The sequence below is a fragment of the Geosmithia morbida genome (genome assembly GCF_012550715.1).
Source record: "Geosmithia morbida isolate 1262 chromosome Unknown scaffold_7, whole genome shotgun sequence".
Taxonomy (NCBI): domain Eukaryota; kingdom Fungi; phylum Ascomycota; class Sordariomycetes; order Hypocreales; family Bionectriaceae; genus Geosmithia; species Geosmithia morbida.
In genome coordinates this window covers 602,743-616,783 of record NW_023336194.1, presented here as the reverse complement: position 1 = coordinate 616,783, position 14,041 = coordinate 602,743, and the positions used below count along the sequence as shown (strand labels likewise).

The window sequence follows — 14,041 nt, the reverse complement described above, 5'->3', positions numbered from 1 at the left end:
CTTATCTGACAAGGTGAGATGAGACCACTCTCTCCTCTACAACTCTTGGTATTATCATCAGCCGTCTCAAAAATCGTCTCCTCCTCCTCAGAGGCAGGCAAAACATCGCAGCTCTGATGGCCGTCTGGTCAAGCCGTCCATCTTCATCTCGTACATGATGGTGATCCGAACCGACGAACGCATAGTAACGCCTCCGCGAAAGCGCCCTTATCGCCCAAAGGTGAAGGGTAGGTCTCGTACCTGCTCCTCGTTCCAACCGGTCCCTTGGCTCTCTCCGCACTGCAGAACGCTTTCCTGATATCGTCGCAGGTTGTTATGAGTGTTCGCGGCGTCGTGTCTCATGCGACCGCAGAGTACCTGAATGTGGGAAATGCTGCTCGAGGGGGTTGAAGTGCAGTGGCGTTGATAACAGCATTCGAATTCGGTTTGCAGACGGTGTGAGCAGCAGAGGGAAATGGGCGGGCGAGACTATCCAGAGCCTGTGTGAAAAGTACTTCTGAACCCAACCTCGATCCGAGCCGGAGATTTCCGCTTGCTCATCATTCAGCAGGCGCACATTATCACGGGAGACAGCAAAGCGTCAGGAAGCCACAGTGCACCACGCACATTCTAAACCATTCTCTCTCAGCCGAGCGGATGAAGCTGTCGACTCCGGCGAGTCACCAGTACAGGAAGTCGGGGTTTGGGATGAGGTGGATTCTGACCTTACAGCAGCCGACGTTACATCCCTAGGAACTATTTCATGGAAACACCTTGGACTTTCGGAGTCGATCCAAAACTGCGTATCTCCCTCTCCAAACTTCCCTGGTAGGGCTCTACTACAATTTGACGGGGACATAGAACATGAGGACTCCAGAGAGCCATCAGATAGCCAGGCCTGCTCAGGCCTACCGCTTACTTGCTCTCCTGCTAGCATGTCAGGTCGCATGTTCACGGAGCTCCCGTTCGACGACATTCCTCCTTGGAAACGGGGCCTGCTGTTACATTGTGAGTTCTCGTCATATGAGGTGGACTTGGGGAAGATTCTCAGGCATTCCGTCTGGTCATGTCTAACATGACGTATCTCGACAAGACTCCAAACATATTGCTGGAGAGATGATAGCTTTGGACGGAATCCAGAATGGCTGGAGATACATCGTCCTCCCCATGGCCCACACCGATGAGCTTGTCATGACCGCTGTCCTCACCGTGGCAGCCTTTCACCGGGAAGCCATGTCAAGAAGGGACGGGATAGAATATGGCATCATGTGTAATGCCGACGACGGTGAATCCCGGGACCATCAAGTCCCATCCTGGACTGATCCGATTCCCACCAGCCCACAGGCTCTCTACAACAGAGCCCTGGAGGGCTTACGCCAGAGGAGTAACCTTTTGGGCATAGCTCACGAGGACCCCGAAGCTACCATTGCAGCTGTCCTCGTACTGCTCGTGACCACCATGGTGACGGGAAGGGATGACTATGCGACCATTCTGGGCATGCTGTATTCGGCAACAGAGGCCCTCGGAGGCGAAGAGAAGCTCAGCCAGACCGAGCTCGGAAAGTTTCTGATTCGGCAGGTTCGAAAGTAAGACCCTTCCTAAGAGAGATATATATCTCCATTCGATTTGAAGAGAGAGAGAAAAAAAGAGAGAGCATTCGTTGGTAACAAAGGTCTTAGAATGAGGGTATACGCCGCGCCGCACATCAGCGAATGGGCTGGCATGGAAACCCTGACTTCACTATCCCGATGGGACCAGTGCTTCGACTGCGTCCGCCACTGCTCCCAAGGCCGACCGGAGACTGCGACTGTCATCATTGACGTTATGCAGCAAGCTCACGACATATACGTGCAAGCAGCTATGGAGATTCGAAGCCTGCCCTCCTCCGTATGCAGAAGAGTGAGCATGGAGAGAGAACAGTCCGAGGAGCAGCAGGTCGAGCTATTGATGCAGACTCTGCAAAGGATATCGATTGATGAACCGGGGGCCAATGTGTTGGTGTGGGCGACATTTTTGGGTGCTGCCGCGAGTTCTCAGCAAAGACATAGAGAGTTCTTCAAGGGACTGTTACTCCAACATTATAGACGTAGTCGGTTCATAAATTTGCTGAGAGGGATACAGTATCTACCGTATATGTGGGAAGAGAGGGATCTGGGGAGCAGATGGACGCAGCTGATGGCAGAAGCGAAGCTGTTCCTCATGTGACATTGACAAGAGGGGAAGAGATTGCATGTGATGAGGGAGCGCTCTTTCACTTCAAAATGCATGGTGACAGTCAGTCAATTCGATTTATGCACATCATGGAGTCGACACATGGTAATAGTTGATGGGTCAGACCTCGAAGAACATCTATAGATGCGAAACAGCGCATCGTCTGGAGTGGAACAGTGCACTCATCAAGGAATGGCCTGACAAGACAGCTTTGGGAGACCATGATCGGCTTGATGCCGATGTTCTCTAATGCAAAGTTCGAGACCCCCCAACTTGCAATCGGGGGTCTATGCGGTATTATATGGTGTTGTGTAGGTACGGCGATACTCATGTCAGGCCATACAACTTGGGGGGCGGTAGAATACCAGTCCGACGTTGGATATATTATACATATATTCAAGTAGCGTTTATACCGCGCAATACAGAGCTGTATTCTTTGGCTCGTACCCCTTCATGTCTCAACCATCTGCAGATTTTGCATCTCCCGAGCCCGAATAGATTGTGGGTAAGGATGCCCCGCTTGAGCCCAACATTTGAAGCAGCAGCTGCTTAAACGTTTGGTGGGGGAGGTTCAGGGTCTCATCTTAGTTTCCTAAAGAGGAAAAGGCATCAGTGCGGACAAGCTCGAGAGCTTTCACATGAAGACTTGATATCAGGAACTATACAAGGGAAGTGTTTCCTCTACGCGCATCAGTCTTTGCAACCAAGCTTTGTTCTAGTTCTTGAATCGTCTCATATCTTCGCTCACGGAGCTTGCATCTCTTCTCATTGATCCATCTTGCTCATTCTCTAATCGCTATCTGTCTAGATCTCCGACTTCCCGCAAACATGTCTGGAGCTCTCGAGGGCATATACGAGCCGGGCGTGGTCGACCCCGGCCTCCCGCGGGCGAATTGGACCAGGCCGTACTGGCACGTCAACCCGCATGCACTTGCCAACCACAACTCGCCTTGGCCGCAAGAGGTGGCCGACGTTGTCATCATCGGAACAGGTATCACGGGAATGGCCCTTGCGCGGACGCTCTGCGCCAAGCGGTCCGACCTCAAGATTGTCGTTCTCGAGGCCCGGACCCTTTGCTCGGGCGCTACCGGGCGCAATGGGGGCCACATCAAGACGATGCTCTTCTCTATGTGGAACGAGCGGAAGCACGAGTTTGGCATCGACGAGGCCATCAAGATCTCCGAGTTTGAGCAGAGCCACCTCGAGGCCATTGCCGCTGCCACGGAGGAGGACGGTGCCGACTGCGATCTCGTCCGCACCACCGGCGTCGAGGCTTACTATGACCAGGCCGTATGGGAGAGAGATGTCCGGGCCCTCGAAGACATGCGCGTGCACGCCCCCCACCTCGCTGCGCTCCACACCGTGACGACTGACCCGGACGTCCTGCACCGCCAGATGAGGCTGTCCAAGCGCTGTGTCGGGGCCGTCACCATCCCTGCCGGCTCCGTCTGGCCTTACAAGTGGATCTCCAAGGTCTGGGAGACGCTCGTCGGAGAAGACAGGGTCAACCTGCAGACCAACACAACCGTCCATTCGATCGACGACGACGACGGCGACGACTTCGCCACCGTCAAGACCGAGCGCGGCAGCATCCAGGCGAAGAAGGTCGTGCACGCCACAAACGCCTGGATGGGCCATCTCCTCCCCGAGATGCAGCCCTTCATCTCCCCTGTCCGCGTCAATGCGGTCCACTGGGCCGCCGACGACGACGGCCAGTCTCCTCTGGGAACTGTGCCAGAGTACTCGGTCTGGTATAGGTACGGGCGCAAGGACTACGACTATCTCATCCAGCGCGAGGACGGCGGTGTCGTCGCCGGCCGCGCATGCACAGGACGCACCACCACCGGCGATGACAGCGTGACCGACTTGATGCCGCACGCCCACCTGCGTGGGTTCCCTTACGAGGCCATTGCCGATCCCAAGCCTGATGCGAGGATCGACATGGCCTGGTCGGGAATCGTCGGCTTTACCCAGGACGGCCTTCCGTTTGTGGGTCCCCTCCCCTTCCCCGGTCGCAGTCACCAGTTCGTCTGCGGTGGTTACCATGCCACCGGGATGATCAAGGGGTTCCGAACCTCTCAGGCCGCCGCAGGTCTGATCCTGGGTGAGGACCTTCCCGAGGACTTCCCCACTTCTCTGCTGCTGACCGAGGGACGTGTTCGGGAGCTGCGCGCTTCGCTAGATCGCGGAAACTACCCTTGTTACCGGTCTGTTGCCAAGATATGATGGATCATTTATTAGATGCTTACGAGAAACATGGACTTGGAACAATGGGCGTAACTACCCATAGCTTCAATTCAACCCCTCGTTATGATATATAGCCTGAACGATTACTACTGCTACTTGTGGTGATGATGATGCGCATGTAATGGTGACCTGCCATAACAACTGATAACTCGTCATGCTCGTACTCAACCTTACAATCTCATGACTGCCAAGGTCATGGCTTGATATAGGTAATAGAAACAGATTACGGCACAGGAGCTACATCAGAGCCGAACTCATCGCTGTGATATCTTGTCCGTTCGCGTTTCCTAGTGTACGTCAAATATAGGGTTGGTTCAAGCCTCATTGCCATCGAGAGCTCCGGATGTGTTTTTAAATTCTCCGGCATCAAGACGCGGTTATCGGTAACCCGGTTGACAGATTGGGTCCGCTGCTGCAGCAGTGGTGGAGCAAATAGAAGGACGAGACGAGGGAATCGACCGAGGACGGGTAGCCAAGGGAGGGAAGGACCGCGCGGACTTTTCAAGAAACAGTCTGATCTCAAGATATGCAGGCCGAGCATGTAGGAAACGTTCCAGGTCGGAGATACACAATATGTCTCCGATACAGGGAGCATCATTCTACAGCATCTGTCCCAGGTTCACGTGGACGGCCTTCGTCTGCGTGTACGCCTCAAGACCAGCCTCACCAAGCTCCCTACCGATACCGCTCTGCTTCACACCACCAAATGGAACCCTGGGGTCAGAATCATTCGAACTGTTGATCCAGACCATACCAGCCTCCAGCCTTGCAGCCACGCGGTGGGCTCTCTCGATATCCTTGGTGAATATGGCAGAGCCTAGTCCGTAAGAGCTGTTGTTCGCGAGACGTACAGCATCCGCGTCATCCTTGAAGCGGGTGATGGTCACGAAGGGTCCAAAGACCTCCTCTTGGAAGATAGCCATGTCTTTCGTGACGTCCACAAAGGTAGTCGGCTCGATGAAGAAGCCCTTTCCGCCTACGTTCTTGTGAGGGTTTCCTCCCGTGACGAGCGTGGCGCCAGCCTTCTTCCCTGTCTCGATGTAGTCGAGGATCCTCTTGTACTGGTCCGAGGTGATCTGCGGACCTTGAAAGGTGTCGTCCGAGAAGGGGTCGCCGATCTTGTGCTTGGATATCTCGCCGGTGAAGCGAGCGACAAAGTCATCGATGACGTCCTGGTGGACGAGAAGTCGGGACGTGGCCGTGCAGATCTGACCCTGGTTGCTCATGATGCCACCATGGGCCCATTTGGCGGCTTGATCGAGGTCTGCATCCTTGAAGACCAGGAGGGGGGACTTCCCACCCGTCTCTAGTGTGATGTTCTTCATCGTAGCAGAGGCCAGCTTCATGATGGTCTTTCCGGTCAAGGTGGACCCAGTAAAGGCGATCTTGTCGACGTCCGGGTGCTCCACTAGAGCTGTGCCGGATACTCGCCCGTAGCCGTTGACGATGTTGATCACACCGGGAGGGAAGCCGACCTTGGGGATCAGAGACGCAAGGTAGAGGATGGATAGGGGGGTCTGCTCTGCCGGCTTGATGATGACGGTGTTACCGCAGGCGAGAGCAGGGCCGAGCTTCCACGCAGCCATGGACAGCGGGTAGTTCCACGGAATGATCTGCCCGCAGACGCCTACGGGCTGCTTCAGAGTGTATGCCATCTTCTGCGACGTCAGAGGGATCGTCTGACCAAAGATCTTATCGGCCCAGCCGGCGTAGTAACGAAGGGTGAAGACGACCTCGCCGAGATCCTCGTTGAGGGAGACCTGGTAGGGCTTTCCGTTATCCCACGTCTCCAAGGTGGCAAGCGTCTCCCGATTCTCCTCGATCAGATCGGCCAATCTGTACATGAGGCGACCACGGTCGGAAGCAGCCATAGTAGACCACTCGCCGTCGAGGGCAGCACGGGCGGCTTTGACGGCCTTGTCGACATCTGTAGCAGAAGCAGCTTCCACTACAGCGATCTCTTTCTCATCTCTGGTGATGGTGTGTCAGATATGGTTGTTGTTCTTCTGCGTACCTTTACCCCCCGTCGTACGATGCATTTTCATTTTTTATTCTCATTCTTTGTTTTGTTTTTTCGTTACATAGGTAACGGGGACAGAAAACAGATATGAAAAAGACGCAAATCTGTAGAGTTTCTCGGGGAGATGGTACTCACGCGGGGTTGATGCTCGAGATCTTGCCTCCGCCTGTAGCAGCAACAAACTCATTGTTGATGAATAGGCCGGTGGGGAGAGTGATCTCGCGCTTGTTGGGCGCAGTGAGGTTGACCTGGAGAGACATGCTGACGATGATGTTCAGTCCAAGAAGCACTGCCTGTGGATTACGAATGCTCTAATCTGGTCGAGTGCGAGGAGGGACGGCATGAGCGAACAATGATATCAGAGATCGTTTAAGCTACGCCCCGTTCTCCGCTTTAATACATGTGATACGCACCCCATCGCACGGGGGCCTCAAGATGAACATAAATGATAGGGTGTGTGCCTAGGATACATGAGTTGTAGCTATCGGGGTTGTGATAAGATAATGTCACCGATACGTCACAACGTTGAACTCTTCCGTTCGAGCAAGTTGGAGCTCATACAAGACTTTGGGTGCCGTCACTGACCTTCCAGACGAGCACGTGTAGCTCCCGTATTTCGTATCCTATTGATGAATTGTATGATACCGGATATTCCTATGCAGGGTCCTCCCCCACTGCTGAAGTAGGGAGGATATGCATAGCAGAGATAATACTTGCGGAGCTCTGTCGAGATTGCAACGCTCCTTAGATACCAAAGCGGGTATCCGATAGCAGGATTGAGGAGGCGGACGAGATATTCTTCTCTTGTCCCGCAGCTACCGGTTCCATCTCCCTACTCTAGATGCCGTTTTTGGTTTCTTATGCATGCTCTCAGTGTCACCACGGGTTCGACATTGGCGAACATTGGCAGTTGCACAGGCTCCATCTTGTATCAGTTAGAACAGTTAAGATCTCTCCTGCCTTCGGTCCCCTATATCCGTGACTTCAACATCCACCGGCCCTTTCTTGTATGTCACAACCTGTAGGGGCCCCAGTTTGAACGGCCGTGACCGCAGCTCGGGCAGGAAGAATACTTCCCGGAGCCGTCGCATTGGAAGTGGTGGCCGCACGTAGGGCACCGGTACCTGTAGCCACTGACCGAGGGTAGCTTGCGATACAGAGCGGGGATGAGCTCTGCGGCAAAGTCGGGAGCTGTCCTGATCAGGTCGTCAAAACCGTCCTCTTTTATCACCTCGCCCATGTGGCGCTGGGCGGCCTCTATGACCAGGTCCCGAAGCCCCCTGTCCGTCGGAGGCGTGGACTCGTAGACTACGGGGATGGCGACGAAGAAGCCAAAGACGTTCCATCGGCCGCTGAGAGAAGCGCTAAACTTTTTCTGGGCGTGCGCCTTGAGCCCTGGGACGTCGTACTTGTCGGCGATCTGGTAGACTTCGGCGTCGTGCACCAACCCGGTGCTGTCAGTGTCGTAGTCGAACGAGTACATGAACTGGAGCATTGCTTCCACGATGCATGGCTCAAAATCCGATATGGTGATCCTCTTGTCGGCGCTCTCCTAAAGTGCCTGTTAGCACTGTTTGACACATCCCGGATCACGCATAGGGGGTCAACCTGATGCGCCACACTGCGTGCGTACGTACCTTCCAGTTGCCATTGAACAGCGTCGCGAAGTACTTGGAGTGGCCCGACAGGATCACGCCGTGCACCTTGAATTCCTGGTCGCCACAGACGACGACGAAATCCGTCAGAGTGTCGGTGTTGTAGTAGCTGGGAAGGAAGTGTCAGACGGAGCTAATCATGGTGAGATGACTTGCCGTGCATACTCTTTCAGTGAAGAGACAAACTTCTCAACTGCGGGAGTCTCCATGGTGCCTTTTCCTCGGATGGCGGCTTGATCGGTCTCTCTTCGAGTTCAGTCAACAGTCGATAAGACGCAGGAGACGTGATGAGAATGGCCAGTGTTCTGTTGTTTTATAGCAGTGTGCTGACATGTAGTATCGATGAACCAGGTCGGACTGGTATCGGAGAAAAAGCTGGCAGAGATGAAGTAAGGATGACGACGGAATCCTGCTAAATAACCCTTCTCGAAATGCCAAGAGCCTTCACAATGGATGTAGATTTAACCTGCTCTGGCAATCCTCGAGCGGGGTTGGGCCGAGACGATTGAAGTTATATCGTAATAGATTCCATTTCGTGTAGCCGAAACGGTCAAGCGACCTGCGTCGAGCTTCAACAATCATTCGCCCGGTCTCCAATTCCTCCACAGCAAACCTTATGCACAGGTGAGGATACGAGGGTCATGAGCTTCCGTTGTCAGTATCACCATCCCGTACCTGGGAATCAGCAACCTTTCCCCCGCGTGAGGTCCATCGGAGCTCCCGAGACGCGGTGCGTCGTCTGCTACTTGGACTCTTTCACCGTCTATTCAACAGCTTCGCCATGCAACCGATGTATCCGATGGTCCGCTTCCCCCCCGGCTTCCAGCAATACATGTACTCGTATAGATCCGATGACTGATCGTTACTCCTTACCCCTGACCAACAAGCAGCCCCGTTCTCCGCCATGTGACCCAACAAGGCCACGGCATCACATCATATCCTTTTCTATGGGGCCAGCCCAGCAACCGTGGGGTTTTGACCTATAGGCTCCACAATCTTTGTCAAGGAAACATACGTCCCGTCCGGTGATAGCCCCGCCATCGAATTAGCAATCCATCATTCGTGTGAGATGAATACCACACTATCCCGGTCCCGGACAAGGTACGAGGACGAGCAAAGCTTTATCCCACTATTGTCTGGTGATCAGAGAGCATCCGAGCGCAAATTCGTGTCGAGATGCATCTATGCTAGAACAGAACGTTCATCACCAGGGAGTTGACTGGGTTTCTCGCCAGCCAGTGTCGAGATGGCGGACTTGTCTCTGTCGCCATTGCCGTGGGCGATGGTGTTGTTGTCTCCAGAAATTCCATTCTTTTTTCCTTTCATCCTTTCCCCGAAGCCATCTTCCCACCAATCACCGGAGCCTCCCAGAATAGCTGTCTCCAAAACATCCGCAGGTAGTCACCACCCACCCGCATCATACATGGTCGACTCCCTTCTCCTGGGTAGTGCCATTCATCTCCCTTTTTGCGCGTTGGAAACATGCATGGCGCAATCATGCGTCCTCGTCTACCCACTGGATGGACCTGCCGGCCCTCTTCAGGTCCCAAGTGCATTCCGCACAATGCAGCTCTTCCCTCTACTCTCCCCATGAGTCTTGCTGCCCAGACCTCCTGGTCAGACCTGCCATCCTCTGAGTGATGGCATATTCTCGCGACGCCCGAGTGGGGATGAAGCAGCTGATGATGCCTTTCATGCCTGATGATAGCGAGGAAAGTTAGAGCAATTGTGCCTAGATGGGCGAGTGGCACACCCACTCTGCACACGCTACGAAGCTTCTGCTGCTGCTTGTCCCCGCGAGATAGTCGCAAGCTGCTTCCGATATCATTGCGACGGGTATCCGTACGGACCAAGTGCTATGTGGGCGTTACGTACGTTTCCACACGTGTACACAGACTGGATCGCCGTGCTGCCTCGCTCCCTCTTTACGAGACCCAAGCTGCCTCTTGCCTACGGATTCCGTCGTACCAGCGAACCTCTGAAATATGTCAACGAAGGCGGAGCATGCCGGCCTACGACTAGAAGCCTTTCCCGCGTCATCGTTGGGAGCCTACCACGCCGAGATCAATCCCAAATCTTCATGGCGTCGTCTACAATGCAAAAGCCGTTGGCCACCTGTCCAAATAGCAAGGGCGTAGAGATGTCGACATCGCCACCAGTATATGCAGCAGCATCGTTGTCGTTCCATGGTACCATCTGACCCAAAACACCTCCAAGGTGGCGGCGTTGCATCTCGGGAAGATCATAGTTCGCGAGTGGCGTGACTTTGCGACGGTGAAGATGATGTCGCCTGGTTGAATCGATACTAGCATGAGCGACGGTCCAGCTTCCTTCTCGAACTGAATGAAGCTCGGCGCATGACCCCTCATGGTGATTCTGGGCGTGCTCCGTGTCCCCCATCACCACCGACGTGTTCTGCAGCCTGAGCTGTGTAGTCGTCGATATTCAATGCACGTGTGCTGATGATCTGTCGTGGCTGTAGATGATGTTTGGGAATCAAAAGCGGCGTACGTGCATCTCGCAAGTAACGCAAGCTCGTTCTTCACCGGGGCCGAGATGGTTGTGGACTACAGATATACACTGCCACTATGGACGCTCGATGACATTCGTGTACGGGATGCTGTAGTTGTGATGAGTAATATTATTTGGGTTAGAGCGTGAGAAGAAGGCAGTTTTGACGCGGGGTGCCCAGGTTTCCAATAATAGTAATAATAATACCATAATACCAGCTATACGGATCGGTACATAAACTGATAATACATAGTAATGCCACTGAATGGAAGCCCCAGATTGTTCTTGCAGGGGGTAAGCAGCCCCCCCCTCCCCCCCCTCCGTACACTGTGGCTCCCCCCCCGCCCCCCACGCCCTCAAGCGTTCCTCGGGTGATCCTCGGCCCGGTCTCCGAGATGCGATCCGCGGCTACGTCAATCAGCCTACGGTGTAGTGCAACGCGTGCTCGTATTTATCCTAATCACGTAGAAGAGCAAGGGGAGAGCAAGGGGAGTCATCGTACTCGAAAACTCCTTGCGTTGACCGCCGGATCTCCTCTCTCGTCCGTGGCCGCCGCCATGGAGCAAATCGACGCGCAGGCGACAGACCTGCATTACCTGGCTCACGCCCCAGTCGCCTTGACTGAGGCGTCGCCCTACAGTCCCGGCCGTTCCGCTTCTGTCGGAGACAATTCCGCTCCGCCACCGGACGCCATCGCGACAGTCGAAAGCGGCAACGACGGCAGCGGCGGCGGCAGCAACAAGCGAAAGTCTATGGACGACGGTGGTAGTTCCACTGCCAAGCAGACGAGGAGCAAGAGGAACAGAGTCAGTTTCCCAAGAAGTCCACCTCCCATCTGCACTCATCTGCATCCAAGACATCCGGGACCAAGGCTGACCACGATCCCCAACTGCTAGTACATCTCCATCGCATGGTAAGGTAGACTGCTACTACTTGCCTGCTACTCGCAGACGCTCTTGACGGTGGCATGCTGCCGTCCCCGCGGTCAAGTGGCTGACAGCAGTTTCAAAACAGCAACGAGTGCAAGCGACGCAAGATCAAGTGCAATGGGGAAACACCTTGCCATCGGTGCGGCAACCTCAACCTGCAGTGCCTCTACACCCCCAACTGCTGCACTAACAACTTCAAGGACACGGATGATTACAGGCGCATAACGTCCCACCTCGCCCTCCTGCAAAATGAGCTCAACGAGCTCGGCCAGACCGTCAAATCCATGCAGGCAGATCCCACCCGCGTCGCTCCTGTCCAGGACCGGCTGCCCCCCGGCATCTCCCCGTCTCCGCAGCAGTCCTCGGCCGCTACCCCCGCCAGGCGACCCGATCCGACGTACCCGAAGACGGGCTCGTTCCAGGGTCCGACCACTATGGCCTACGGCCTGGATGTCGCGAAGAATACAATTTCCAATATGGGATACCGGTCATTCAACGAGGGGAACGACCCATCACAGCAGCAGCAGCGGCGGCGGCAGGGGCGGCAGCAGCAACAGCAGGAGGAGCTGGGGCCTCTCGCTGCGGCACCCGCCACCCACATGACGGACTGGACGGGCCGACCCGATCCTTTATTCGAGTTCGAGCCGGACGAGATGGTGCGGCTGTGTCAGCTGCACCAGGACGAGGTCGGCGCAATGTACCCTGTCTCCGATATCGAAGCCGTCATCTCGCACGCCAGGAGCCTCGCATCCTTCATGGGTCCCCTGAGGAGTCAGCCACCCCTCAGGATGCTCAACGATGACAAGACACTGCTTCTCAAGATTGTCATGTGCTGCGCTCTAGTCGTGGATGAGCACGGCCACAGCGACAGAGCCGTGCGGCTCTTTGACAGCATGGAAAACATCCTCAACCACAAGCTCCTCTCGGAAGCCAGCAGCATAAGCAACTTGAATGTCCTCGCTCTCGTGGCCGGCTACCGGTATCTCTCCAATGATGAGGTCCTTGGTTGGAGAGTCGTCGGCCACGTCGCCCGTCTATGCTTCGAGCTAGGCATCCATAGGCACATGGGTCTCATGCAGATCAAGAATGAAGTCGAGAGGAAGGATGCCCTAAACAGCTTCTGGTCGGCCTTTGTTCTCGACAGAAGGTGGGCTTTCCAGACCGGCCTCCCGTTCGTCATCCAGGACAGTGAAATCGATCCGAATCTGCCGCTCCCTGTAAGTCGGGTCTATCTGCTACGCATGACATGTGTCGGAACCACCAACTGACATGGCCCATCAACGAATTCTCAAGGATGAGCATCCTTTCCTCGTCGTCATGATCACCTACTCCAAATTGTCAGCCAAAGTCTGGAGGCAGGTTACCAACTTTGAGCCGGTGCTAGCTCAGGAACTCCACCAGGAGGAGATAGAGCGACTGGACCGGGAGATCCTCCAGTGGTACGAGACGGTACCCGACGAGATGAAGGTCCGCAATTGGAGTCTGGAGCACCGACAGATGTCGACGTCACCGTCGTATAATCTTCGCCGCCTCCGCATCTGGACTTACCTCAGGCTCAACCAGGTATGCATGTCCCTTTTCCCTCTCTCATGCAACGTGCTGTCCCACTGACATGGACGTCACAGCTCCGCATCCTACTATACACCCCCGTGCTCCACAGTGCGACAAGCATCGTGGCCAACCCCATGCAAGCCCAGCGGGTGGTTGACCTAGCGCGCGACACGATCCAGTACCTCCATCACATCAACACGACGACCAACCTGTACCGGAGGATCCAAGTATTCTATCACCAGTTCCTCATGTCCGCCATCTCGGCCGTCTTCCTGGCCTCGGTACACGCGCCTGTCCGCTTCAGCGGTACTTGCCGCGACGAGTTCTACATGGCCCTCGACCTCGTCAGCGACCTGTCCGCTAAGAGCTGGGTATCGCAGCGCCTATGGCGTACCATCCGCTCGCTCAAGGACGTGGCTCCTAGGTTCGGTCTGAACCCTGACGATGACGCGCACTCGACAGCCGCCCTGGGCATGATAGGTCTCGCCCGCGGCCACGTCGACTCCGCCTCCGGCCAGCAGACCCCCGCCGTCGCCACCACCGCCGCCGCCACCACCACCACCACCACCAATAACAACAACAACAACAACAACAACAACAACAACCACCCGCACCACCACCACTTCAGCAACACTGCCAACGGCCGGCCGACGGGATCAGGGCCCACAGGGGCCGCACGGCAGTCGTCACAGAGCGTCGAGCCCCCATCCGTGGATCAGAACGGTGTCAGGCTTCAGACGGAGATGTCGAGGATATTCGAAGGCTACGTCGGCCTCAACGGTGTACAAAACATGATTGACCCAGACGGCGGCGTGCGGTCCAGCACTGCATCTGAGCTGGCCAACAGCCCTATATCACCGAGTGGTGCCATGTACGGGCCGCATCAGGGTACGATATTCAGCCAATTCAAGGACTTGCTCTGATGAACACCGTCATCG

At 55.3% G+C, this 14,041-nt stretch overlaps 5 protein-coding genes across 5 annotated transcripts; 3 read left to right on the top strand and 2 right to left on the bottom strand.

Annotated features, from left to right (window-relative positions):
- Window positions 1-843: 843 nt before the first annotated feature.
- On the top strand, window positions 844-1,569 carry GMORB2_7029 (uncharacterized protein; the record flags this gene model as incomplete). Its single annotated transcript, XM_035468994.1, has 2 exons — window positions 844-987; window positions 1,120-1,569. The coding sequence occupies 2 exons, from the start codon at window positions 844-846 to the stop codon at window positions 1,567-1,569; spliced, it is 594 nt and encodes a 197-aa protein (XP_035321374.1).
- A 1,449-nt stretch (window positions 1,570-3,018) lies between these two features.
- GMORB2_7028 (FAD dependent oxidoreductase) lies at window positions 3,019-4,416 on the top strand (the record flags this gene model as incomplete). The annotated part of the gene is made up of 1 exon (XM_035468993.1): window positions 3,019-4,416. The coding sequence occupies one exon, from the start codon at window positions 3,019-3,021 to the stop codon at window positions 4,414-4,416; it is 1,398 nt and encodes a 465-aa protein (XP_035321373.1).
- A 620-nt stretch (window positions 4,417-5,036) lies between these two features.
- GMORB2_7027 (aldehyde dehydrogenase (NAD(P)+)) lies at window positions 5,037-6,717 on the bottom strand (the record flags this gene model as incomplete). The annotated part of the gene is made up of 2 exons (XM_035468992.1): window positions 5,037-6,408; window positions 6,593-6,717. The coding sequence occupies 2 exons, from the start codon at window positions 6,715-6,717 to the stop codon at window positions 5,037-5,039; spliced, it is 1,497 nt and encodes a 498-aa protein (XP_035321372.1).
- A 684-nt stretch (window positions 6,718-7,401) lies between these two features.
- GMORB2_7026 (BTB protein) lies at window positions 7,402-8,357 on the bottom strand (the record flags this gene model as incomplete). Its single annotated transcript, XM_035468991.1, has 4 exons — window positions 7,402-7,476; window positions 7,596-8,009; window positions 8,095-8,221; window positions 8,278-8,357. Coding segments are annotated over 4 exons (696 nt in total), but the record flags the coding sequence as incomplete, so codon positions are not given.
- A 2,823-nt stretch (window positions 8,358-11,180) lies between these two features.
- On the top strand, window positions 11,181-14,026 carry GMORB2_7025 (Fungal trans; the record flags this gene model as incomplete). Its single annotated transcript, XM_035468990.1, has 4 exons — window positions 11,181-11,429; window positions 11,624-12,769; window positions 12,846-13,115; window positions 13,178-14,026. The coding sequence occupies 4 exons, from the start codon at window positions 11,181-11,183 to the stop codon at window positions 14,024-14,026; spliced, it is 2,514 nt and encodes an 837-aa protein (XP_035321370.1).
- Window positions 14,027-14,041: the final 15 nt, after the last annotated feature.